General features: G+C 59.5%; 1 protein-coding gene across 10 annotated transcripts in view; it reads left to right on the forward strand.

Moving 5' to 3' along the window:
* The window catches only part of GBF1 (golgi brefeldin A resistant guanine nucleotide exchange factor 1), a 125,001-nt gene that overhangs the window by 96,793 nt on the left and 2,678 nt on the right, over window positions 1-25,530 (forward strand). For 6 of the 10 annotated variants that reach the window (XM_075934532.1, XM_075934537.1, XM_075934535.1 and 3 more), the window contains 22 exons: window positions 444-630; window positions 2,299-2,439; window positions 2,879-2,967; window positions 5,807-6,009; window positions 6,334-6,457; window positions 6,755-6,880; window positions 7,585-7,667; window positions 10,679-10,915; window positions 11,676-11,769; window positions 12,715-12,891; window positions 13,258-13,322; window positions 13,438-13,561; window positions 16,968-17,039; window positions 18,387-18,481; window positions 18,904-19,057; window positions 19,251-19,473; window positions 21,221-21,384; window positions 21,686-21,932; window positions 23,202-23,392; window positions 24,021-24,171; window positions 24,579-24,709; window positions 24,891-24,992. In XM_075934532.1, the coding sequence (XP_075790647.1) occupies window positions 444-630; window positions 2,299-2,439; window positions 2,879-2,967; window positions 5,807-6,009; window positions 6,334-6,457; window positions 6,755-6,880; window positions 7,585-7,667; window positions 10,679-10,915; window positions 11,676-11,769; window positions 12,715-12,891; window positions 13,258-13,322; window positions 13,438-13,561; window positions 16,968-17,039; window positions 18,387-18,481; window positions 18,904-19,057; window positions 19,251-19,473; window positions 21,221-21,384; window positions 21,686-21,932; window positions 23,202-23,392; window positions 24,021-24,171; window positions 24,579-24,709; window positions 24,891-24,992 (3,180 nt within the window). The remainder of the gene's footprint in view (window positions 1-443; window positions 631-2,298; window positions 2,440-2,878; window positions 2,968-5,806; window positions 6,010-6,333; window positions 6,458-6,754; window positions 6,881-7,584; window positions 7,668-10,678; window positions 10,916-11,675; window positions 11,770-12,714; window positions 12,892-13,257; window positions 13,323-13,437; window positions 13,562-16,967; window positions 17,040-18,386; window positions 18,482-18,903; window positions 19,058-19,250; window positions 19,474-21,220; window positions 21,385-21,685; window positions 21,933-23,201; window positions 23,393-24,020; window positions 24,172-24,578; window positions 24,710-24,890; window positions 24,993-25,530) is intronic. The other 4 variants (XM_075934534.1, XM_075934540.1, XM_075934542.1 and 1 more) reach the window with 2 other exon arrangements.

Here is a 25,530-nt window from a genome sequence, read left to right on the forward strand (position 1 = left end):
ACATACAAGTATGATACATGCACCCAACTAGAATATCAAGCTCTAGCAGATTGTAACATGATAGGTTACATGAGGCGTCTGAGTTGTGCATCTTTATATTCATAGCCAATTTTCATAAAGCATGGGGGGCTGTCATAGGGCTGTGGAGAGGAAGGGTGGCAGAGGGTCTGAGAGGAGGCGAGAGGAGATGGCAGTGGATGAAAGGTTCTGGTTGAACAAGTTTGTCTGGCTAAGAGAGACCACTTAGGTTCGGGAAGGTCAAAGGAGTGGCGGGAGCACATTAAGGCTAAGGGGGGAATGAATTGGAGTGCTCGAAAAAAGTGACGTGGGGCGCTTTGGGGGTGCTGTATTGTAACTGTCACGCTTGCAGAGCACTGGGACGAACTAGCCTGGCAGTGTGTCACATCTGAGACCATCTCACATTCAACTGTTTGATTTCCCAGAATGCCTTTCCTGTTTCTGGACAGCTCTACACCACCCACCTGCTGTGTCTGGAAGCATTGCTGACTGTGATTGATAGCACGGAAGCACACTGCCAGGCCAAAGTCCTGAGCAGCGTCCACCAGCAAGAGAAGGACGTGGTCAAACCCAGCACAGACACTGCCAGCAGCACCAAAGAACCGAGCACCGGTGAGAGCCTCCTCTTCAGCAGCTCGAGCCTGGCTGCCCCTCGTGTGCCTGCTTGTGCTCAAGAGAACGTATCCCCGTTCTCCCAGTGCTCTAGAATTTAAACCGTATCAGCCAGAATGCTCCGGGGACTCGGTCTCTGGCAGCTGAGATCCAGGACAGTCAAACTGCCTAGATCGGGGTGGGCAATAATTTTTGATGGGGGGCCACTTCAAGAATTTGAAAACTGGTCCAGGGCTGCACTCTCCTCTGATACGATATTAATGGAGGAGATGTGGGGTTGGGGTGGAGGGTACGTGCAAAAGGGAGCTCAGGGTAGTGGATTGGGGTGCAGGAGGGGAAGTGAGTCTGGGTGAAGGAGGGGGTTGTGGCCTGGGGCAGGCAGTTGGAGTCCAAGAGGGCATGCAGGGTCTAGGAGTCGGTGTCTGGTCCAGAGGAGGATTCTGACCTGGAGGAGGAATATAGCAAAGTAGTGCAGGGTCTGGAAGGGGGTTGTCACCTGGCGCAGGAGTACCGGATGGGGTGCAGGGGTTTTGGCTGTGACCTGGGGCAGGATTGGGGTGCAGGAGCAGGGATTCAGAGGGTTTGGCTTGTGACCTGGGGCAGCGGTGCAGAATGGATGCTGAGGGTTTGGGTGCACGAAGGGTGGGTGGGTGCCGGATGCAGGCTGTCTGGGAGGCTTACCTTACATGGCTCCTGGCCAGCAGCCCAGCAGGACCCTCAGGTAGGCTCCCAGCTTGCTGTGCCCCCACATGCCAGTGAAAGCGGCCAGCTGAAAGGGCCACGTGCATCTCTGTGTACTGTGCCAGTTTCTGGCCAGTGGGAGCCGCAAGTTTGTGCTGGGGGTGGGGAGCACGCCAGGGCATGCAGATGTAGTAGTCATAGTACTTTCCAAGATGCAGTCGTTCAGGAGGGCGTGTGGACTGCCTGCCACCTTTGCAGAGGTGTTACGGTTCAGGTCGTATTCTCCTGCTGTATAAGGACGAGGTAGCCAGGTTACACCCACCTACTCATTTCACTGACCCTAATGCAGCCTCTGCTGCCTGTTTGTCCCTGCTTCTGGCACTTCTGGGATCGCTATAGAAAGCTTGGCCCAAATGTTTACAGGCCGCTGGGCTTTGGTAGGGGCCTGCACGTGAGATGCCCATTTTGTCCTGCAGTTACTGCTCAGCAGGGCTCCTGGCACCCATCTCCAACAGAACTGATCGTTGCTTTTTGATCACCAAGAGTGGGGATCCATGTGGAAAATGACTTGCCAAAATGGTTCCCAACCTTACGGGTTCCTTGAGATCCTCCTACCCTGTTATCATAAAGTCCTGCTCCTCTGGGAATCTGTACTGGAGAAGCGGCCGAGGGGCCGTTAGACCCGTTCTGTTCTTAATACCCGTGGGCGGTCTGTTCTGAGAGAAGGAACAGACTCATCTGGGCACGCCAGGGCGGGGTGGATCGAGCTGCCTCTGGGATCCTTTGCCAATCCAGAACCCTGGAGGAGAAGGACACGGGAGTAGCAGGGCAGGAGCGGGGCTGACGCATCTCAGTGTCTGTTTCTAACAGGTCAGTAACTGGCCTTTTCTTGTGGTCAGACACACGCAGGCCTTCACCGGTGAGCAGCAGTTAGTTATTCAGAAGCGTCTCCGTTTTCTGTTGCTGATTTCTCTTGCTTTCTCACAGCCAATGAGAGAAAGCTGAGTGAAGGGAAAGCTGCCGGCGTGATCACAGAGCTGCCTGGGGCATGCCCACCCACCAGTGGGTGCCTCATGGCTGACCAGATGAAGCAGGGCTGCCTGGATTTGGAAGGAAGAAGCGATGCAGGTAATAGTCCCGCTGACAGGACATCTGCATGCAGGGACCGGGTCAGACCTGTGCTCTTTGGACTGTGCTACCCCTACGTACCCCGAAATGCGTGTGCCTGAGTTGCTGTTACTTGGGTTGTGCTGTATTTGCCAGCCTGGCTACTAGAGACATTTGTGTGGAGAGGGTTAGAACGGGGGGTCCCCTTTGCTTGTCACGAAAACCCCTGAGGTTGCCCTTGGTTGGTATCATTTCCAACAGACAGTCAAGGGCAGCGCAGGGCCAGCATGCCTCAAGGAGGCCAGAAAATAACCCGGGTGTGTGACATGGTCCTGGCAAGAGGTTCCTGTGCACGAGTGGTGGGAAGGGGGTGTGTGGTGAGATGGGAGGGGCACTCCAGTGAGCGACGCCCTTGTAGGGGAGGAGCTGGCTGTAACGACACTTTCGCTTTCCTTCCTAGCCGAGAAGAGCAGCCCCAGGAAGCCCACGCGGTTTTCCTGCCTCCTGCCCGGGACTCAGGAGCTGATGGAAATTAAGAGCAAAAAGAAGGTGCGGGGCTGTGAACATGCTGTAGATCGGTTCTCTGGACGTCGTCCAGTGTTTGTATTCCAGCCTGCTGTGATCAGCCAACCCTTTCCAATGCTCAGTTGAGACGTGTGTGTGTAATGAATTGAGTAATCACAGTGAGGCCCAAACTGCATCAGAGAAGGCAGGGCAGCGTCTTCAGGGAATAGGTCTGACTTTGGGCCTACTGGAGTGTCACTCTAGCAGTGCTCTGAGTTACTGGAGCGGTTGGGGAAATTTCATCCCAGCACTTTTACTATGAATCCATGATGCCCCAGTCTGTTGGAGGCCCAACTTCTGGGCGTCCTGGTAGTGGAGATGGTCAACCCCTCTCTCCAGAAGGGTAGGTTGCCTGATACTCTTACCAAAGCAATAGTGCAGCCTGCTCTCCAGAAGCCCCCATTTGAAAAGGGCTTTTGGCCAGTTATCTTGCTCTAATCTCCCCTTTGTGGGTCAGATCATTGAAAGATCGTGATCAGAAAACCCTCCTCAAATCTAGATGCCCCGATTTCGTTAACCTCGTTAATGTGGGTTCCTGTCTGAGTATGGCACAGACTGGACTTGTTGAGTAGCTGGTTCCTCCTCCATCTGGATGGAGGTCAGGTGTCCGTGCTGATGGTGTTGGCGCTGTAGCCGAGCGGTTGTAGTGCAGACATACACTCAGCATATATGTCAGCCTGTGAAGAGGCTTAGGGAGGAAGCCTGGTCCTGATGATTTCAGTCTGAGCGACAGAGATCCCAGCCAGATGAAAGAGGGTGGTGGTGGCAGGCTGGAGAAAGCAATCAAAAGCTGCGATTTTTAACTGTCCCTTGGTGGGTGTTTGCAGCTTGGGTTGGCTGGGTTGGCTGTGGGATGCCCATGCGAGCTCTTTGCACATGTATCTGGCTAGAAGGCTGCAACCTTTTCTTCCCAATGCAGCTTTCACTACTCTGGCTCGTGCCATTGTCATCTCAGATTGTAATATGTGCTCTGTGGGGGCTCCGACATCTAGTCGGAAACAGAATCGGCCCAAAGTATGTACGTGCGTGTCCCCGGAGAGCCCCTTAGATCTGTGCCTCATGGCCCTCTGGCTGCTGGTGGGGGTGAGTGGGGTTCAAGGCACTGTTCTGCTTTAGAAAGCTCTGAACTTTGTGGGACTGTCTTGCAGTCCCTCAGGGCCCCCTTCCTTCCCCATAACTCATGGGGAGCTCTTGTCTGAGCTCCCTTAGTTATATGGGACGGAGCTATCTGGGTGTTCTCAATAAGGGCCTTTCAGCTTTGGAGTTTGCTCTCCTCCATTTGTCTAAAAAGGACCTGATGTGTTGACCTTCACATCCCACACTAAGGCAGCTTTTCTGGAAGCTGTTGGGGGGAGGAAGTTGTTTGAGGATCAGTCTTGAGAAAGGCTCATCTTTTGCTGGGAGGGTTAATTAATCCTAGATCAGAGAGGCAATTAGAGATTTTTAAGATAACTGTCAAAGGTGTCTAGAGTCTGGAATAAGCATCTTGTCTTTGTCCTGTAGCTCCAAATATATACCAATGGCTTTCCATATTGAGGTGATCCCTCAGGCTGTGTAGGGTAGGTAGTACTTGGACTTCATCCCTGCAGCATCTGTGCACCTCAGTCATTGCAGATGTTCTCCTGACCGCATCCCTGTGTCCACTGCCCTGTGCTACAAGAGTTGGGGACTTCATTGTACTGTGAGAACGTGGGGCGGTAGAAAGGAGTGGGGGATGGGCTCTGATGTCCTGAGCGCCCTGGAGAGTTCGAGTTGAGATGGCCATGAATTTAGTTCACTAGGTCATTGCTAGCGGTTTCATGGTGATGGGAACTAACAGGGAACTGACATTTATTCTGGGGCTTTAGTAAAGTTCATGTAGCTGTTGGTGCGTTTGGTTTTCTTAACACAATGAAACCTTCAGTTAACCCCTCCTTAACCAGCTGCTCTGTGGTGCTGTAGGCATTTTGTTATGTAACCCTGATCCCTGAAGATCAAATCATGTACGTATAAGCAGAATTGAGTTGTCTCTTAAAAAATCAAATAAAAAGCCCTTTTTTAATATTGCCCAAGACTCTCAGTTGGTTTTGCTTGTCCTGGTGGAGCTCTAGATGTTCTGGGGACTTTCCTCACCTGCTGAGCTGTTTCTGTGTCTTATTTCAGGAATGCCTGGTCCACGCTAAGAATTTATTTGTGTTTATTTGCATATTTGTCTGTTATAGGTGTGAAAACGCCACACCCTGGTGATATGTAACCCCAAGTATCGGCAGTGCTAGGTTGATGGAAGAATTGTTTTGCATGGACCTAGCTAACTGACGAGAGAGCCCCTCCTGTTGGCAGCGAGTGTCTGCTTGCTTCTGTGCACCACATAGGACCAGTGCTACCTGCTTGCCTGTGGGGCTCAGTTGAGATTCTAGTAGTCCCAAACTGGATAGAAATGGCTACTGTTGTAGAGGAGTAGCTCTGTTCCCCTGCTGGAGGATCATGTTGGAGCTTTCTCTGCTCTAGCTGAATCAGTGTTGGGCAGGGCTGGATACCCTGTAGTACAGACCTAGTCTCTGGGTGAGACTTGAACCTTTTCATGGTTTGTGCTGTTCACTGTTGCGCCTCTGAGCATCAAGGCCTGCAGATCTTCAGGCTCTGGCGTAGTGTGATGTCTCTTGCAAGATGACACAACATATTCAGTCCTGAAGCCCGTCCTATTTCTCACGGGGCCTTGAAGTCATTTTGATTTATGGCTGTTGACCCCCGAGAGTGCTCGCTCCTCGGGGAAAAGTGGCAGTGAATCTCTGCTTTGTGTCGGGCTCTTCAGCCAAACTGGTAACTGCTAGCTTGTCTCCTGCAGCTCCTGATAACTGGCACAGAGCAGTTCAACCAGAAGCCAAGGAAAGGGGTACAGTTCCTGCAGGAGAGGAGCCTTCTGGCCACCCCCATGGACAACAATGAGGTGGCTCAGTGGCTGCGCGAGAACCCCCGTCTGGACAAGAAGATGATTGGGGAGTTTGTGAGCGACCGGAAGAACATGGACCTGCTGGAAAGCTTTGTGGGGTGAGTATTGTCCATTGCTGGTGTCCGTGTCTCGTATTTGGTCGTAAACGGGAACTGGTTCAGGAGTTAAACCCATCACCAGCTGCTCTGACCGCTGTTCTTCCTTCCTTGCTCCTTTCACTGGCGGATATTGGTGACCTTTCCTTCCTCCGTCTTCCACACACAGCTCTTGCTCATCTGCATCTGCTCCCTGCCCCCATTCGGGTATGACTCGTTCCTGTGCGTTGATCCTCGGTATTTCCCAGCCAGCACATCTGGGAGCGCATGCAGGCCTTGTTCTGTCCCTGCCTGTTCCAGTCTCATAGCCGTTTGCTCTGATTGCAGGACTTTCAATTTCCAAGGCTTGCGGCTGGATGAAGCGTTACGGCTTTATCTAGAAGCATTTCGCTTACCGGGAGAGGCGCCTGTGATTCAGCGGCTGTTGGAAGCCTTCACAGAACATTGGCGGGTGCGTACTGGGTGGGAAGAAGGGATTCTCCACTCACCCCTGCTGTCCGTGACACGTCAAACCCCGGGTGAATCTGTCGTGAGCTCATGGCGCGCGCTGAGCAACAGCCATTACAATGCAGCGGGGGGTGGCGGCGCAGTGACTGCTTATGCGGCGTTGTCCAGAAGCTGGGAGCAGAATTCTGATTGTCCAGCCAGTGCCTTTGTTGGAGCCTGTCGCGCTGGCAGGAGAGTGGAGCGCTCGAGTTGTGTACGTGTCTTGGCATGGATTTGACTTGGGGCTCTATTTGCCTTTCAGAAATCCAATGGCTCTCCGTTTGCTAACAGCGATGCCTGCTTTGCCCTGGCCTACGCCGTTATTTTGCTGAACACTGACCAGCATAACCATAATGTCCGCAAGCAGAATGTGCCAATGACCCTGGAGGTGAGACAGATCCCTGCATAGGGCTGTTACGCTGCCTCTTCCTTCTCTCCCATTTAGTAGCACTGAACTGTGTGCTCACCTTTCTGGCTTTCTCTCGCTTGCTGTCCCTTCTGGTTAGTCCACTGCGATGCACTGGAAATAATAGCAGTGTGGGGCGTAAGCACAGGAGAGACGCAGTCTGAAGGCACGAAAGCTGAGCAGTAACGTGCAGGGGAGGTTTGAATTGCGTTTACACTGTAAACCGTTTCATGTCCCGCTGTCTCATAAGACCTAGTAGGAGAGAAAGGAAGCAACAGAAAAGCCTAGTTGATTAGAGAGGTGATGCCAAGTAGATAAGCAACTGGGGAGGGCAGAGTGGACGTGAGGCACAGCGTCCTTACGTTGGTGGCGTGTTTGTCATCCTGATCCGTGGATGAAGCTAAGCACATGTAACATTAAAGGACCATCCCCCCCATTTAACATGACCTGGAAGCAGCAAGTATGGAGGCTGCTGACCGCACCCATGCCATTGACAGGCATGTGCAATGCTCCTGAATGACTGTGTATTGGTCAGTGTTTCTCGAATCCCCGGAAAGGCAGCCCGACAACTGATCAGACCCATGGGTCTGCAAGCTGTATACGGACTGCCCAGTGCCCCGTAAGTTAGGGGGGTTGAAATAGTCTTCCGAGATTTATCCACTTGGTGCTAACTGTCATGTTCCCAGGAATTCCGGAAGAACTTGAAGGGGGTGAATGGAGGCAAAGACTTTGAACAGGACATCCTGGAGGACATGTATCATGCCATCAAGTAAGAATTCAGCCCTCTGTCTCATTTCCACGTACTCAGAGCAAACTGGCTCTGCTTTGGTCTGTAAGGCCTTTGGAGCGCGATTGGAGAGCTCTGCTGATTGTGTGCTGGTCTGCCGTAGACTGCCTTCCTTCTGGGGCTGCGGCAGGATGCACGTCGCCGTTATGAACTAGACTTGTATCGGGCCCCTGCCTTGATATTTTAATCCACAAGGCTTAAGGAAAAGTTTTTAAAAACTTCCAGGATTCTGTCAACGTGCGAAAGCGGCCATGTGAAACCCCTCCCTTGGGCTGGGCTTCCAGCAGCACCGATATTTAGTGCCAGAGGTAGCGTCCGTCCCTGGCGCTGCCTTGGTGCCCTGAGATGGGGAGGCCATGTCTTGGTGGTGCGTCTGCTTTTGTCCTTTTCTCTCTCATTAAACTGCCCGTTCCTGGTTTCTTCTTCCTATCCCTGGGGCCCCGGCGCACAGGCCGCTGCGTGGGGGAATTCCTAGCAGACCCTGGGGCCCTGTCGTGCACAGAGTTGGCTGCGGGTAGGAGCTCAGAACAATCCTAGTCAGTAAATCCAGGCCCAGCCACTTGGAAGTCAAGGGGATTACAGCTTGGACGGGGGGGGGGGGGGAGGTTGTGACGGACTCGCAGCTGGTCTTAATCTGTGATTGCGTGCAACTGCTGTGCCGGGAAGCAAGGCAGGCATCTTAGTCTGATGCTCCCTTTCAAGTCTCCTCCAGAAGGAGGGTCAGGCAGCCACTTGTACGACGCACCTAGAATTTCCTCAAGAGGCAGCTCCAGATTTCAGGAAGTGAGTTGTATATTTGATCAATATCTGTTGCATGCTGGGGTTCTCCTCACTTCACATGGAGCCCAGAAAGGCTCCAGAGAGTTTGTTTGTCAGATGACTCTGTCCCAAAACCAGCTCAACTTCTGTAGTCCGACCACAAGGACCGCCTGGCGGCTAGTCTGCTCTATTATGGAGGTGCTGCCACGACTCAGGAGTTAAGATGGAGGCCTGTTGCACTTACAGCAGAGAATTCAGACTTGGGCACATAGAAGAAGAATATTGAAGAATATTGTCTCCAAAATTACAGTGCTTGCGCTTTGGGGGCACAGTTATATGTTGGAGAATTTCCAAGTACATCCATTAACTTGAGTTAAAACTAATCAAAATATGAGCCTTTTAAGAACTTTTCATTGGGTATCAAGCTCTTTTGTTCCAAACATAAGTCTCTTCAGACTTTCCCTACATTTGAAACCTGCTGAACCTTACGGGTAGGGAGCGTTATGCTGTGACACTTTGAGTACAAGGTGGCACAGATTAACACATCATTCAAGGTGAAGTGGCCTGTTTGTGCCTCTCCCGTCATAGCAGGTGAAAGGCGGGTGGGAAGAACTAAGAGTGGGGTGTTAGTGGTTTATAGATGGTTGTCATAAGCCATAAATTGTGTATCTCGTGTCGACACAACCCTGCTGCTAAAAGAATGCTGCCTCTCGGTGCTGACAAAATACTTCTACTCCCAGTGAGTGGCTTTCGCTTTGGCGGCAGGAGCCAGCAAAGCAGTGTTCACACTTGCACTAGTCGCGGCAACATTTTGTTGTTCGCTGGGGAGTTAAGTACCCGTGACCAGCAAAATCAGTCAGTCAAACGCAGGTGTCGACATAGCCTTAGTGTCTAGCAAAGGTCAGCTCCTAGGTCTGTCTTTCAAAGGGGTTTGTGCAGGTTTCTTTGAGAATGAGGTCTGAGAGGTCAGATACAAGGTGATCCATCCTTTTGCTTAGTGAAAGGGTTAGGGTGTGCATTCATTCAAGAGCATAGTGGCTGTCTGGTTTCATGCACATCGTTGTTTTGGGGACATCTGGTGCGCTGGATGAGGTGCACCACATGTTGAGAGAGACGACCCAGGGATCTTGAAGGTGTGTTGATCGTCATAGCAGCGAAGAGATGGCTTCTCCCAGCCTAGCACGGGGTTGGAAGCAGCTGGACTGGAGCAGCCCTGCCCGCAGTGTGGGGGCCGCTTCAGCCCAGCCATGGCAGGCGGAGGCCGGAGTGGGCCTGCCTCCCACCCGTTTAATCAGTTAACCAGTTAAACTCATGCTTGTTCCCATGGCTTGGACAAAGCGCTATGGGTGAGGACGAAAGGGTTGAGTTCAGCTATTTGAGTGTTATCCATTGGCTTGCAAAGGTTTGCGACGGCAGCGGCAGCCTGTGGTCATGGTGAGGGATGCTGGGGGATGGGAAGTGACATCCATGATGGCACGGATGGTGCTCGGAGGGAGGTTGTTAAAGGTGTTCCTGGAGGAAGTCACTAGTACCTTCACGTGGGCGTGTCTCCTATTGGTCCCACACGTCACCCTTGTAATACCAAAAGTCTAGAATAAAACACAAGGCCTTAGATTAAGGTGATTTTTGTCCTGAGACTGCAAGCAGTGCTATTCTTAATCATAATTGTATGGGTAATGCATAGTGCTTCTACAGGGCAGAGTTAAGGATGTTTACATTACTTCACTATGGATTTCCATACATTAACATGTTCAGACTTCTTTTAAGTGTAACGCTAACTTTGAATTTCCTGGCTTTGTAGTGTTTGATTTTGGTATAATTATAACACCCTGGTACGTTTATCCTAAATTACCCATTTCTGCTCTTTGCTATAATAGCTTAGTTTTTGTCTGGGAATGCATAAACTACCTGTATGGAAGATGAATGGGTTCCTAATGAAGAAAGAGGATGCTGAGTTGCTAATTAGCCAGGACACCTGCTAGGTCCGGTTTGTTGTTTGCCTCGTGCCGTAAATCGCCCCTCAGAGAGAGATTCCTGACATAAGCAAATGGTGCAGTGTTGTGAAGTGGTGTTACCAGATCTTCCGTTCGTCGGCAGCACACGTGCACTTGACTGGTGTGCGGAGTGATCCCGGGGTGCGTCGCACGGGCTGTTCTTGGCAGCGAAAGGCACTGAGTAAGTGCTGGATTTTTTTCCTTCTGAGCCAAACCTAACCTGTCCCTCCCCCCCGGTAGAAACGACGAGATCGTGATGCCAGAAGAGCAGACGGGCCTGGTGAAAGAAAACTACATGTGGAATGTACTCCTGCATCGTGGGGCCACCGAGGAAGGCATCTTCCTGCACATGCCGCCAGGAAGCTACGACCATGATCTCTTCACGATGACTTGGGGCCCCACGATTGCAGCCCTGTCCTACGTTTTTGACAAGAGCTTAGATGAAACAATCATCCAGAAGGCTGTCTCTGGCTTCAGGTAGCCCCCCAGAGACCTAGTAGGCTTCCTGTGCGTGGGTGTCAGTCATCCCCATTTTGGCCAGTATCTCCACCTGCCAGCTGGCGGGAGTGAAGACAGGATAAGTTGCTGACTTTCCCTAGTAACGTAGAGGTGCTTGCTTCCAGCCTGCAGCTCCGTGGCACCAGCTGGTGATCTTCCCTGAGCTTGGGTGGATTCAGGCTTCCGATGAGTACCACTCCATCTCTGCCTGCTCTGCACGGTGTCATCCGCTATTTAAAACGAATGAGTGCTGCGTAAGCGGAGCTGTGGCCAGAGAAGGGCCTAGTATAGTTGGTGACCAACCTATTTCAAAAATCCCTCCAGACTCAGTGCTCTGTATTGGGTGTGTTGGGTCACAGCTGAGTCCAAACTAACATGTATTGAAAGCTCTGTTATTACACCATTGTAGCTGGGGCCTTTGTGAACTTTGAACCTCAGCCTCCATGAACAAACTCACCACTGGGATTTTTACATTAAGGGTTGAACTGGGGACTTCGGTCCTGTCTGCTGGGCCTCTGAGGCTGCAGTTAGTTTTTTGGACCAGCGTAAGGAGATACCAGGGTTTGGGGATCTTAGCTCAGCTGCCAGCAGGCTGTGTTGAAGGGTGGCCGTGCAGGGGGCAGAGGTGGGCTGCTGAACATTGGCGTGTGTTGCGATGGGAGACGCAGGGGAATGGGGAAGAACCTGACTGGGAGCATCTTGCGGGGTTGTGCTTACGTTGCTTGTGGCTTGCCCCTAGGAAATGCGCGATGATTTCAGCACACTACGGACTGAGCGACGTATTTGACAATCTCATCATTTCTCTCTGCAAGTTTACTGCCCTCAGCAGCGAGGTGAGTTGGTGGGGGCTGGGGCCAGGAAGCAGGTGTTTGCCATGTAGCGTTTTCTGTCGCAAAGTCTCTGGTGAACAGGTGACCTTTTTCAGGTTCTGCAGGTAGATTGTGTCCTGTTTTTCAGTGCCAGCCTGGGGAGTTCGGCCGTGAACTCTTCCATGCAAGTGAATGCAGAACCATAATAAAATAGCGTTTCCCCATAGTGGAGAATGCTGCTGTTTCCTTCCCGGTGTTGCTCATGCGGCATTTTCAGCAGCTTTGTCAGGGCTCGGAAGGGGTCACCTGTGGCGGGTCCAGTCCCCCTTGCTTGGACTCCGGAAAGGTCAGAAAATGGCCAGCATGTTTCCGGACACGCCTTAATGCTGCAGTGGGGGCTCTGCGTTCACCCAATAGTAGGCGATAATAAAATATGCACGTTGAATTCTGACCCTTGATGTGCAGAGTCTGGTGAGGAGATGAGGTGACTCAGCCCGAGCACGGTCAGTGCTGAAGACAGTGACTCTGAGTGTTCCCTAAAGACAGTCCCATTCAGACGCTATATAAGCTGTTGGCTGAGGTTGCTCTGCTCGGCCAGGGTAGTACGTCTCGGCCCTAGTTTTCCCAGGTACCCTGCCTCCGATAGACAATGGTAGACCATGCAGTATGTTAGGGAGGATCAGGATGAAAGATGCTGATACCTCTCAGGTAGGTGGCGTACCTGTGTCAATGGGGGCAGCCCTCCTGCTGGCACAGAAGCGTCCGCATTGAAGTGCTCCGGAGGGGTATCTCTGCCCTCCCTCGGTGTTTCAGTGAGTCAGGGAAGCCAGCTGGTCCCAGACTGGCCCGGAAGCGCATGCTAGCTGTAGAAATCTCTCCCGGCAGGGCCCGCATTGCGCCGGGCCTGGCCAGTGTTGAAAGGGGCGTGCGCCTTGCTGACAGACCCCCGCCCACTCCCCTCTCTTGCAGTCTGTCGAGACCCTGCCTAGTGGCTTTGGGAGCAATCCCAAGGCCCACATCGCAGCAAAGACGGTCTTTCACTTGGCTCATCGCCATGGCGACATTCTACGGGAAGGCTGGAAAAACATCATGGAGGCCATGCTGCAGCTTTTCCGAGCGGAGCTGCTGCCCAAGGCCATGGTGGAGGTGAGGCCGGCAGGGAGCCCAGCTTTGCAGCGTCCCAGCTGGGAAGGGCGCGGGTGGAGCTGGGCAGCCCTCGAAGGGCGTCGCACACTAGTAACTGGGGGCGCCTGCCGCTCAGCTTGGCAGGTGGGTTTGTAAGTGAACAGGATGAGAGCCAGCTCTGATACCTGCTGGGGGAGTGGCAAGACCTGTGTGTGTGGGGAAGTGCCGTGGGGTGAGGAGTGCAGGGCCCAGGGCTGGGCGGGGCCTGTGGGGTTGTGGCCGTGGCCACAGTGTCTCGGGGTGGGGCGGGGTAGAGGTCAGACTTGCATGGCTGCGAAGGCAGAGTGGGAAACAGACTGGGAGAGTGAACTGGGGTCTGACTTTCAGGTTGAAGACTTTGTGGATCCCAACGGTAAGATCTCTCTGCAGCGGGAAGAGACGCCGTCTAACCGGTGAGTGGCACGAGGGGGCTGCTCGCTGGACTCTGCGGGGGCCAGTGAGTCCCTCGGAGGCCCTAAGGAGCACGCGTGGGCACGTTGTGTGGCTGATGCTGGGCTGTGTTTGCAGCGGGGAGTCCACCGTGCTGAGCTTCGTTAGCTGGCTCACGCTCAGCGGTGCAGAGCAGTCGGGCATGCGGGGGCCGTCGACAGAGAACCAGGAGGCCAAGCGAGTGGCTCTGGAGTGTATAAAGGTAAGGCACAGGCTCTGGGACAGGCGGGCCGGCGCTGAGCAGGGCCGCTGGGTGGGGTGGCGGGGGCATTGCTTCACACGCAATGGGAAGGGGGCTGCAGCTCCACTGGGGAGGAGGGGCGAGCACTTACATCGGGGTGGGCAATAATTTGTGATGGGGGGGCCACTCCCAATATTTTGGTAAGTGGCCAAGGGCCACATTTCGGTGGAGTGGGTGGGGATCTGGGAGGGAGGCTTGGTGTAGAAGGGAACTTGGAGTAGAGGATTGGCACGCAGGAGGGGGTGCAGGGTCTGCTAGGAGGTTGGGACCTGGGCAGGGGTGTGGGTGTAGGAGAGGATACTGGCCTGGGAGGGGCACGGGGGGGTGCAGGGTCCGAGAGGGGGGTTGGGACCTGGGCAGGGGGTGTGGGTGTAGGAGAGGATACTGGCCTGGGAGGGGCACAGGAGGGGGTGCAGGGTCCGAGAGGGGGGTTGGGACCTGGGCAGGGGTGTGGGTGTAGGAGAGGATACTGGCCTGGGAGGGGCACGGGGGGGTGCAGGGTCCGAGAGGGGGGTTGGGACCTGGGCAGGGGGTGTGGGTGTAGGAGAGGATACTGGCCTGGGAGGGGTACAGGAGGGGGTGCAGGGTCCGAGAGGGGGGTTGGGACCTGGGCAGGGGTATGGGTGTAGGAGAGGATACTGGCCTGGGAGGGGTACAGGAGGGGGTGCAGGGTCCGAGAGGGGGGTTGGGACCTGGGCAGGGGGTGTGGGTGTAGGAGAGGATACTGGCCTGGGAGGGGTACAGGAGGGGGTGCAGGGTCCGAGAGGGGGGTTGGGACCTGGGCAGGGGTATGGGTGTAGAAGAGGATACTGGCCTGGGAGGGGCACAGGAGGGGGTGCAGGGTCCGAGAGGGGGGTTGGGACCTGGGCAGGGGGTGTGGGTGTAGGAGAGGATACTGGCCTGGGAGGGGCACGGGGGGGTGCAGGGTCCGAGAGGGGGGTTGGGACCTGGGCAGGGGGTGTGGGTGTAAGAGAGGATACTGGCCTGGGAGAGGTACAGGAGGGGGTGCAGGGTCCGAGAGGGGGGTTGGGACCTGGGCAGGGGTATGGGTGTAGAAGAGGATACTGGCCTGGGAGGGGCACAGGAGGGGGTGCAGGGTCCGAGAGGGGGGTTGGGACCTGGGCAGGGGGTGTGGGTGTAGGAGAGGATACTGGCCTGGGAGGGGCACGGGGGGGTGCAGGGTCCGAGAGGGGGGTTGGGACCTGGGCAGGGGGTATGGGTGTAGGAGAGGATACTGGCCTGGGAGGGGCACGGGGGGGTGCAGGGTCCGAGAGGGGGGTTGGGACCTGGGCAGGGGTATGGGTGTAGAAGAGGATACTGGCCTGGGAGGGGCACAGGAGGGGGTGCAGGGTCCGAGAGGGGGGTTGGGACCTGGGCAGGGGGTGTGGGTGTAGGAGAGGATACTGGCCTGGGAGGGGCACAGGAGAGGGTGCAGGGTCCGAGAGGGGGGTTGGGACCTGGGCAGGGGTGTGGGTGTAGGAGAGGATACTGGCCTGGGAGGGGCACGGGGGGGTGCAGGGTCCGAGAGGGGGGTTGGGACCTGGGCAGGGGGTGTGGGTGTAGGAGAGGATACTGGCCTGGGAGGGGCACGGGGGGGTGCAGGGTCCGAGAGGGGGGTTGGGACCTGGGCAGGGGTATGGGTGTAGGAGAGGATACTGGCCTGGGAGGGGCACAGGAGGGGGTGCAGGGTCCGAGAGGGGGGTTGGGACCTGGGCAGGGGTGTGGGTGTAAGAGAGGATACTGGCCTGGGAGAGGTACAGGAGGGGGTGCAGGGTCCGAGAGGGGGGTTGGGACCTGGGCAGGGGTATGGGTGTAGAAGAGGATACTGGCCTGGGAGGGGCACAGGAGGGGGTGCAGGGTCCGAGAGGGGGGTTGGGACCTGGGCAGGGGGTGTGGGTGTAGGAGAGGATACTGGCCTGGGAGGGGCACGGGGGGGTGCAGGGTCCGAGAGGGGGGTTGGGACCTGGGCAGGGGGTGTGGGTGTAGGAGAGGATACTGGCCTGGGAGGGGCACGGGGGGGTGCAGGGTCCGAGAGGGGGGTTGGGACCTGGGCAGGGGTATGGGTGTAGAAGAGGATACTGGCCTGGGAGGGGCACAGGAGGGGGTGCAGGGTCCGAGAGGGGGGTTGGGACCTGGGCAGGGGGTGTGGGTGTAGGAGAGGATACTGGCCTGGGAGGGGCACGGGGGGGTGCAGGGTCCGAGAGGGGGGTTGGGACCTGGGCAGGGGGTGTGGGTGTAGGAGAGGATACTGGCCTGGGAGGGGCACGGGGGGGTGCAGGGTCCGAGAGGGGGGTTGGGACCTGGGCAGGGGGTGTGGGTGTAGGAGAGGATACTGGCCTGGGAGGGGCACAGGAGGGGGTGCAGGGTCCGAGAGGGGGGTTGGGACCTGGGCAGGGGTGTGGGTGTAGGAGAGGATACTGGCCTGGGAGGGGCACGGGGGGGTGCAGGGTCCGAGAGGGGGGTTGGGACCTGGGCAGGGGGTGTGGGTGTAGGAGAGGATACTGGCCTGGGAGGGGCACAGGAGGGGGTGCAGGGTCCGAGAGGGGGGTTGGGACCTGGGCAGGGGTGTGGGTGTAGGAGAGGATACTGGCCTGGAGAGGGAGGTGCTAAGCTAAGCATTTCCCGGCCATCAGCACTCTCAAGCAGGTTTCCCTGCCTGCCAGCAGCCCCCGGCTGGTTCTGTGTGGGGGGCAGAGGCTTCCTGCGCTGCCCCCGCCCCAGTAAAATCTCTCCACTTCCACTGGCCAGGAAGCAGTCAGTGGGAGCTGAGCGATGGTGCTGCATTGCCCCCAGCCCTGGTTTCCGGCCAAGAGCAGCTGAGGGATTTTTCTGGGGGACGAGGCAGCGTGAGAAGCTTCCTGCCATCCCCTGCAGCACAGGGAGCCACAGGGAGCAGACAGCTGCTCCCTGCCCAGGGCGGGGTGGGCCAGACTGAAAGGCTTGGTGGGCCCGATGCGGCCCGCTAGGATCCAGAGGCCTTGGAAGCTGCATGGACTGAGCAGACCTGCGTGTGCACAGCTGTAGGGAGCCGCAGTGTACTCCCTGCGGGTCTGACGGCGCTCGCCTGGGGAGCTGGGGTCCCTGAATCCATGAGCATGCAGCTGCTGCTCCATAGGGAGGGTGCAGGACGGCGTCCCAGCGCAGCGCCCCTAGCGAAGCACAAGCTGCTGAGAATGGATTTGTAGCACATGCAGATGTTCCGTGACTTGTCCTGGCCCCGGTGCAGGCCAGGGTCCTGAGGAGGGTCGGGTTCTAGTGCGCGTGCCGCTTGGAAGGGGACTGAGCTCCTGGAAAGGGGCTTGAAGCGCAGTGCACGCAGCCTCGGGGCGGCCACCCCCAGCTTTCTCCCTTCCCCTTCTCTCTGCAGCAATGTGACCCCGAGAAGCTGGTCACGGAGAGCAAGTTCCTCCAGCTGGAGTCCCTCCAGGAGCTCATGAAGGTGCGAGGCATGGCAGGCGGCTGTAGGCGGGTGGCCAGGATCTGCTGTAATTACAGAGTGTGGGGCAGTTTCCCTCGTGGGTCCTCCTTATCCAGGAGTGCTTTCACACCAGCACTCCGGCCAGCTGATGGCTCCAGGTTCCTCTGGGGCCCTGGCACGGGCCAGTAGGTCCAGGGACTTCCCTGGGAGCAGAGCCAGGTGTTGGTTTGCTGTGTGGCTCCCTAACCGGTCACGCTGGGGGGCTCAGCAGAGGCTTGAGATGGCCCCGCTTGCCTTCCCCTGGGGAGCGGCAGCCCCCGTGCCGGTACCTGAACATCAGGGGGCGCATCAGGAGAACCGGTGGCTCTCCGCTCCCCGTGGCCGGGAAGTGCCATGTGACGGGGCGCGTGGGCTGGGCGGGTCTCCGCTCCCCGTGGCCGGGAAGTGCCATGTGACGGGGCGCGCGGGCTGGGCGGGTCTCCGCTCCCCGTGGCCGGGAAGTGCCATGTGACGGGGCGCGCGGGCTGGGCGGGTCTCCGCTCCCCGTGGCCGGGAAGTGCCATGTGACAGGGCGCGCGGGCTGGGCGGGTCTCCGCTCCCCATGGCCAGGAAGTGCCATGTGACGGGGCGCGCGGGCTGGGCGGGTCTCCGCGCCCCGTGGCCGGGAAGTGCCATGTGACGGGGCGCGCGGGCTGGGCGGGTCTCCGCTCCCCGTGGCCGGGAAGTGCCATGTGACGGGGCGCGTGGGCTGGGCGGGTCTCCGCTCCCCGTGGCCGGGAAGTGCCATGTGACGGGGCGCGTGGGCTGGGCGGGTCTCCGCTCCCCGTGGCCGGGAAGTGCCATGTGACGGGGCGTGTGGGCTGGGCGGGTCTCCGCTCCCCGTGGCCGGGAAGTGCCATGTGACGGGGCGCGTGGGCTGGGCGGGTCTCCGCTCCCCGTGGCCGGGAAGTGCCATGTGACGGGGCGCGCGGGCTGGGCGGGTCTCCGCTCCCCGTGGCCGGGAAGTGCCATGTGACGGGGCGCGTGGGCTGGCTGGGTCTCCGCTCCCCGTGGCTGGGAAGTGCCATGTGACGGGGCGCGCGGGCTGGGCGGGTCTCCGCTCCCCGTGGCCGGGAAGTGCCATGTGACGGGGCGCGCGGGCTGGGCGGGTCTCCGCTCCCCGTGGCCGGAAAGTGCCATGTGACGGGGCGCGCGGGCTGGGCGGGTCTCCGCTCCCCGTGGCCGGGAAGTGCCATGTGACGGGGCGCGCGGGCTGGGCGGGTCTCCGCTCCCCGTGGCCGGGAAGTGCCATGTGACGGGGCGCGCGGGCTGGGCAGGTCTCTGCTGTCTGCGCAAGCGAGGGTGGCTGCTGACGCGTGGCTCTTCCAGGCGCTGATCTCAGTGACTCCCGACGAGGAGACGTACGACGAGGAGGACGCTGCCTTCTGCTTGGAGATGCTGCTGCGGATCGTGCTGGAGAACAGGTGAGGAGAGCCGCGAGCCAGTGCCCTCGTTCACGTGCACTCTCCGGGGGCTCAGCAGTTCTGTGAATCTCTGCTGGGACAGTGAGGCCTAGTGGACGTGGAGACCAACACGGTGTCTCCCCCAGCGAGATAGGGCAGGGGGAGGGAGAGCCGCTGCCTCGGTGGGCGTGGGGAGCTAGCGTGCCGCAGGGCCAGGTTACGGGAGTTGTTGAACCGAGAGGTTCCAAGGAAGCGGCTGAAGCAGTTTCGGGGCCCCCTCACCTGGTTGCTTGTGAAGAAGGAAGCCGAGAGCTCCCGTAGGTCTCGGTTGGCCACTCCTTGCAGGAGCGTCCCGCTGAGCAGGGCTGCGAGGGCTCGGAGCGGGGCTCAGCCCTGCTGCTCATCTCCCTTCACCCTGCCCTGTCTCTTGCTGTCGTGGCTAGGGACCGTGTGGCCTGCGTGTGGCAGGCAGTGCGAGATCACCTCTATCACCTGTGCGTCCATGCTCTGGAGTTCTGCTTCCTGGTGGAGCGAGCAGTGGTGGGGCTGCTCCGGCTGGCCATTCGGCTCCTGCGCCGGGAGGAGATCAGTGCCCAGGTAACGGGCGGTTTGGGCGTGGGCACGTGAGGGCTTCGGGGTAATGGAGATGGAGCAGCCCCCTAAGAGGCCCCCCACAATGGAAAGGTCTCTGACCGTGCCCCAGGGGTGGAGAAGCTGGGCCTGGATTGGGGGAAGAGGTGGGTGTGGGAGCTGAGCTGGCCGGGAGCACTCAGCCACCGTGTCTGGCCAGGTGCTCCTCTCGCTCCGGATCCTGCTCATGATGAAGCCCAGCGTGCTGTCCCGAGTGAGCCATCAGGTCGCCTACGGCCTCCACGAGCTCCTAAAGACCAACGCGGCCAACATCCACTCTGGGGACGACTGGTACACGCTCTTCACCCTCCTGGAGTGTATCGGCTCAGGGGTGAAGCCGCCCCCGGCCCTGCAGGTTCCAGCCAGGGCAGATAACGACACAGGTAGGACAGCCTGCTGCCAGGAAATCTGATGCCTGCCGGCCAGATAAGCAGCTGCTCCCCGGGGCTTTTCAATTAGCAAAGGGAGCTGCAGGAAAACAGAGCTGATAGTAAACTGCATTAGTGAGATTAAACGGCAGCACCTGCTGTCCACTCCTCCCAGTGGGCCCTCTCTCAGCCCAGCAGTAGCCGTGCCCAGAGGGGGCTGAGACTGCATAGCTGCTGGGGGGCTTGTCCGGGCAGTGCAGGATTGATGCTCCTCGGGTGTGACAGGAACCCAGCTGTTGTCACCTCTCCCTTGATGCTCCTATGGGGGAGGCGGCTGGAAAGGGAAGAGCTTGGCACCAGGGCTGTTCTAAGAGCAGTGTCTGGGAGATGCTTGTGGGTCCATTGAGCATAGACGGGGCACTGGCCACTCATGCAAACCTGTCCCCAGCCCCCCGTCTCCTGCGATAAGGCTGACCACACGAGAGCCAGCGGGGAGCACGGCTGAGCCCTCCCTCCGGCACACGGCAGAACGGTTGGCGTGGTGCCTCCAAGGGCTCGTTGCCACAGGCCCACGAGACCTCTGGCGGGTGGCTTTCCCTTCCGCCCTCGCCCCAGCTCCTGCTTGTGAGGCATTATGCCGGCTGGTCTGCCAGGGCCTGCTGCCATAGACTCCTAGCCACGGGAGGTGGGAGGAGCAGCCTTCATAGAACCAGAGAGCTGGAAGAGACCTCAGGAGTCATGAAATCCAGCCCCCTGCTCTAGCCAGGACCAAACCCAACTGAATCAACCCGGCCAGGGCTTTGTCAAGCCGAGACTTAAACACCCCTAGGGATGGAGACTCCACTACCTCCCTAGGGAACCCAGCCAGTGCGTCACCACCCTTCTCCCGAGCACTAGAATGGGAGGGCCCTCGAGAGCTTGTCCGGGGCAGGCCCCTGCCCTCCAGGCCGGATCTAGGGCGGAGCTAGATGGTGGTTCTAGAACTGCTCCCTGGCACACAGGACTCAGTGGAAATGGCACAGACCCAAGCCCCTGCCACGCGCTGTGTCCCCAGAGATGCACTGGGCCACGGCTCACGCAGGCTCCGCCCTCCCTCCTGGCTAGATGGTAGGAAATGCGGGCCGGTGGCAGAAAGCCAGCGATGGCCCCACTGGTTCCGGTGCTGCCCCGCAGGGCGTGCTCAGCTTGGAGACGGAGCTGTGGGTGCAGGGAAGGCAGCCCCTAGACTCAGCAGGCTCACGGACGTGGCGAGACACCGGGACGGGGGTGCTCCGTGAAATTCTCAAAGGCATGGCTGTGCTGCCCTGTCCCACGAGAGCACGGGCACAGCTCCCCTCCGCCTCCCCCCAAGGGCGGCTGGGGAGCCTGGAAGGAAAGCACGGCGAGGCGTGAGAATGGGGCGCGGCACTTGGTGCAAGCGCTGTGCAGCAGGCGGCGTCGGGGGGCACACGAGACAGAGATTTTGCGAAGGCATTTTTGGAGCCCAGTTGATCCTGTCCATGCTTCAGCGCGGACTTTCTCCCCATCCGGGTCCCCAGCCAGGAGCACGGGGAAGCTGGTGGGAATTCCCCGTGTAACACGGGCGAGATCTGCGCTCTGTCCCCTGGGGCGCTGCTCTGCTGGCTGCGTGCGTGGGAGGGGAAGCAAGAGGAGATGAGGCCGGGCCAGGGTCTCTGACTGGGGTCTCATGGGCCGGAGCTGCCTCTTTGGGCTTGTATCCCCGGTGCTCTGGCTTTGGCTCCCTTCTATGCCTTGCTTGAAGGTGCTCAGTCCGACAGCGAGATCTCCTCGTCCTACCACCCGAGCGACGTCAGCCTGGACCGCGGCTACACCTCCGATTCCGAGGTGTATGCTGACCACAGCAAGCAAGGCAAGATGCATCGCTCTGTGACCGACGTGGATGTGATGAACAGCGGCTGGCTGGTGGTGAGTGAGGCAAGGGCTCAAGGCTCGTTCCCCGGGCGGGAGCGGGACAGCAGCTAGCGCCGCATGCCCGCTGCCAGCTCCCTGCCTGGCTGACCCCTCCCTGTCCGTGTTCATCGAGCTCACGGGGGGAGGTGCAGGTCTCTGGTGGCGCTGGCTGGGCGGGTAGGGTGAGGGATGGGAGAACGGGGTGAGGCAGAGGCGATGAGCAGGGGACAGGTGTGGAGGGGGCGGGAGAGGAGGAGACCTGGCCCTGTGCGATGGGCCGTGTCCGCTCGCGCTGTGCTATGGCTCCGCACTGCAGGTGGGGAAGGACGACATTGACAGCCCCAAGCCCGTGGCTGGCCTCAGCAGGCAGGGCCCATCTCCGCTGGTGAACCAGTACAGCCTGACGGTGGGCCTGGACCTGGGCCCGCACGACACCAAGTCCCTCCTGAAGTGCGTGGAGTCCCTGTCCTTCATCGTGCGGGACGCCGCCCACGTCACGCCCGAGAACTTCGAGCTCTGTGTCAAAGCCATCCGCATCTTCGTCGAGGCGAGCTTGAACGGAGGTGAGCGGGGCCAGCGCGCGGGGCCGAGCAGGGCGTCTCCCCTGGGATCTGAGGGGCTTGGCAGTCGGCTCTTTTCACGCTCCAGTGGCCGCAGCAGTGGAATGGCCCAGCGGGCCTGGAGCAGCGAGCAAGAGCTGACCTGGTCCGGGTGCCTCCCCGCCAGTGGAGCGGGGTGACCGGGGTGGAGGAGGAGGAGCAGCAGCCAGAGAAATGGCGTCCGGGTGGTGCTGCTGCACTGGGGCGTGGCCCCAAGAGGCTCCGAGCTCCAGGAGTTCTCAGCACCTCCCAGGATTGGCCCTTTTGCTCTACACTGGGGGGGGAGGCAGCAAGAGGCTGCTAATGGCCTGGAGCCGGCGCTAGGGTTGCCAGATGGCTTAACAAAAACTGCGGAACACGTGTCTCTTCCCCCCCCCCCCCCCCCCAAAAAAAACAGGAAAAACTTCTGTTGGGGGGGGGGGGGGAGACAGCTGAGGGGAACAGGAAATGTCAGACGTGAAATGTCCGGTATTTTCCGGGTGTTTTGCTGGACGGGGGGCCCGAATAACAGACCGTCCGGGAGAAAACCGGACACCCGGCAGCCCTGGGGCCGCCTGCCAAACCCTGAGGCAGAGAACAGCTCACACCTCAAACAGCCAGCTGCTCTCTGCTGGGGGGGAGGAGGGAGACCTCTCATGCTGTTCCCGCCCCCCAGCAAAATCTCTTAGCTCTCATTGGCCAATCTCTCAGTTTCTGGCCAATAGGAGCTGAGAATTTTTGCTGGGAGCAGGGGTGGTGTAGGAAGCCTCCTCCGTCCCTCGCGGAGCCACGTGGAGCATGAGCAGCCTGCAGCAGTCTGCCTGCCTCAGGTTTCTGCTGGTAAGCGCCTCCCAGCCAGAGCCTGCCTCTTGTGCCCCAGCCCCTCCCTTCCCCAACCCTCTGCCCCCTCCTGCACCCCTACCCCCTCCCAGATCTGGCACCCCAATCCCCTGCCCCAGATCACATCCCGAACCCCTGCCCTCCTGACCCCTGCCCTCGGTCACAGCCGCCTGCTTCATCCCAGCTCCCTCCCAGACTCCAGTCTCCCTCCTGCAGCCCAGACCCTTCCCCCAAGCGCCCTTCTGCACCCCACCTCCTCCCAGCCCCCGGAATTCCTCCATTCGTATCCTGGAAGAGTGCGGCCTCACCAAAAGTTACGGCCCACCCCGCTGTGCACGGTGGCGAGCAGGTAGATTGCGAAGGGCTGCCAGGCCGGCGCATGTCCGTGGTGCTTTACCGCCCCGCTGTCCCTAGGGTACAAGTCCCAGGAGAAGCGGGCCAAGAGCCATAAGTACGAGGGCAAATCCGGCCGGTTCAAGAAGAAGCCCAAAGAGAGGCGCTCGCGGGCCGCAAGCCAGCACCAGAGCCATTCCCCCAGCGACGAGGAGGAGGACGAGAGCGTCCCTGCCAGCTACCACACGGTGTCTTTACAGGTTAGTCAGGATGTAAGTACAGCACGGCTTCCTCCTCCTTTCCCGCTCGGGCGCCCTGGCCAGCCGGGGGCACTGCCCGGGGGTCCGTCCGACAGGCCTGGGGGGCTGCAGAGAGTCGGGAGGTGCCTGTGCGCTGGGGGGTGAAGGCTGTCTGGAGCCGGGGGAGTCGCGGAGGGTGAAGATGGGGCTTTGGGACATGGCAGCGAGGGGTGGGAGGGTCAGTGGGGTGTCTGGGGCAGGTGGGGTTCGGGCACTTCTGGGCAGGGCCTTGGAGTTATGGGTGCAGTTTGGGGGTCTCGGAAGGGCAGGGGAGTCACCGGGGCCTGGAAACGGTTCTCCCTCCAGACGGTGAGCAAGGCCTGGGCGGCGCCGTGGGGCGTCTTGCTGCTCAGCCATTCGGCCCTGAGCAGGCGCCCAGATACAGGCCCTGTGCTGAAAAGACCAAGCTGTCTAGTCAGCGCCGCTGCCCTGAACCCCCTTCTCTCTCCCTCCCCTGAGGGACGAGTCCCACCCCACGTGCCTCGAAACGGCCCGTCCTTCCCCGGACCCAGGGCAATGCTGCTGCCCCAGGCCGGGCTCGGTGCCTGGGCTGTGCCGGGGGTGGGGAACACACCCCTGAGGCGGATGCTTTTCCCTGCAGCTGCTGGACCTGATGCACACCCTGCACACGCGGGCCGCGGCCATCTACAGCTCCTGGGCGGAGGAGCAGCGCCACCTGGAGGCTGCCGGGAAGAAGATTGAAGCCGACTCGCAGACGCTGTGGTCCAACTGCTGGTGCCCCTTGCTGCAGGGTAACTGTGCCGTGCTGATGGGCGGAGCTTTCCGGTGTCAGGGCGGGGCTTGGCTTCTCCATCTGGGAAGGGCCAGGCACGTTCGTGCGAGTGCTGGGCTCGGCTGGGGCCTGGCAGCAGGACCACATGGGGCGACTGGGTGGGCAGCCGCCGGGGCCGAGAGACGGGCCCTGGTGCTCAGGGCAGGGCTGTGAGCGGAGGCCGGCCTGGCTTCTCGGCCGCTGGCGCACGGGGGCCTGTGGCATCACCGCTCCAGGCAGTGCCCCCAGCGCAGGTGAGTCTGTGGGGCGAGGGGCTCAGCGTGCGCCCTCCCCTGCACTGGAACGAGCTTCTCCCAGCCTGCGGGGAGGGGCGGGGCCCTGGCCCAGGCTGGGGGCAGACGTGAGACGGGCTCTCGCCGTGTGCAGGGATGGCCTGGCTGTGCTGTGACGCCCGGCGCCAGGTGCGGATGCAGGCGCTGACCTACCTGCAGCGGGCGCTCCTCGTGCACGACCTGCAGGCGCTGGATGCTCTGGAGTGGGAGTCCTGCTTCAATAAGGTAACCTCCCCGCCGGGCCGTGCGGGGGTCACGGGCTGAGGGCACTGGCCTCCCGTGGGCGTGCGGCTGCCCGCTCCCGCCGAGGGCCGTGGCTTTCCCCGCTCGGGGTGCTCTCGAGGCGCCGTTGCCCAGGCCTTGTTTCCTGGGTCGCGAGCCGGGTGCTGATGTGCGTGATCCCCAGGTGCTGTTCCCGCTGCTCACCAAGCTGCTGGAGAACGTGAGCCCGGCGGACGTGGGCGGGATGGAGGAGACCAGAATGAGAGCCTCCACGCTGCTCGCCAAGGCCAGTAGCCACTTGTTCCGCCCCGCGGCTCCCCGAGCCACAGCCAGCGCTCTGCGTCATGTCCGGCTCAGGCTAGGGCTCTGCGCTGGGGGTGACCCCCAGCGTGTTCTGCCCCGCACCAGCCCCCTCACCCAGCACGCAGGCACCTCGCACTGCTGTCTGCCTCCAGAGCCATCATGAGAACGCTGGGCTCAGCGTTTGGCCCTGCCCCCGGGCTGTGGGTGGCGAGGGCGAGGCCGGGGGTCCGAGCTGAGCTGCAGAAGGGAGGCCGGGTCCGGCACACGGCTCCGGAGCGCTCCCAGCCCTGGGTTGGCCCCTGTGTGCGGACTCGGGCCTGTACTGGGAAGCAGGAGCCCCTGGGCTGGAGGGCTTGGCCCAGAGCTGCGGGCACAGCCCAGTGGCGTGGTGCTGCCCCCGCTAGGGGTGTTAGAAAGGTACCTAGCTGCTCAGACTTCACTAGCTTCATACTGCAGAGCTGGCAGCAGCGCCGCCTCCCCCGGAGCCAGGCAGGAAGGGGCTGCTGGGCCCGCTCTCGGGG

The sequence above is a fragment of the Pelodiscus sinensis genome, chromosome 8 (genome assembly GCF_049634645.1).
Source record: "Pelodiscus sinensis isolate JC-2024 chromosome 8, ASM4963464v1, whole genome shotgun sequence".
Taxonomy (NCBI): domain Eukaryota; kingdom Metazoa; phylum Chordata; order Testudines; family Trionychidae; genus Pelodiscus; species Pelodiscus sinensis.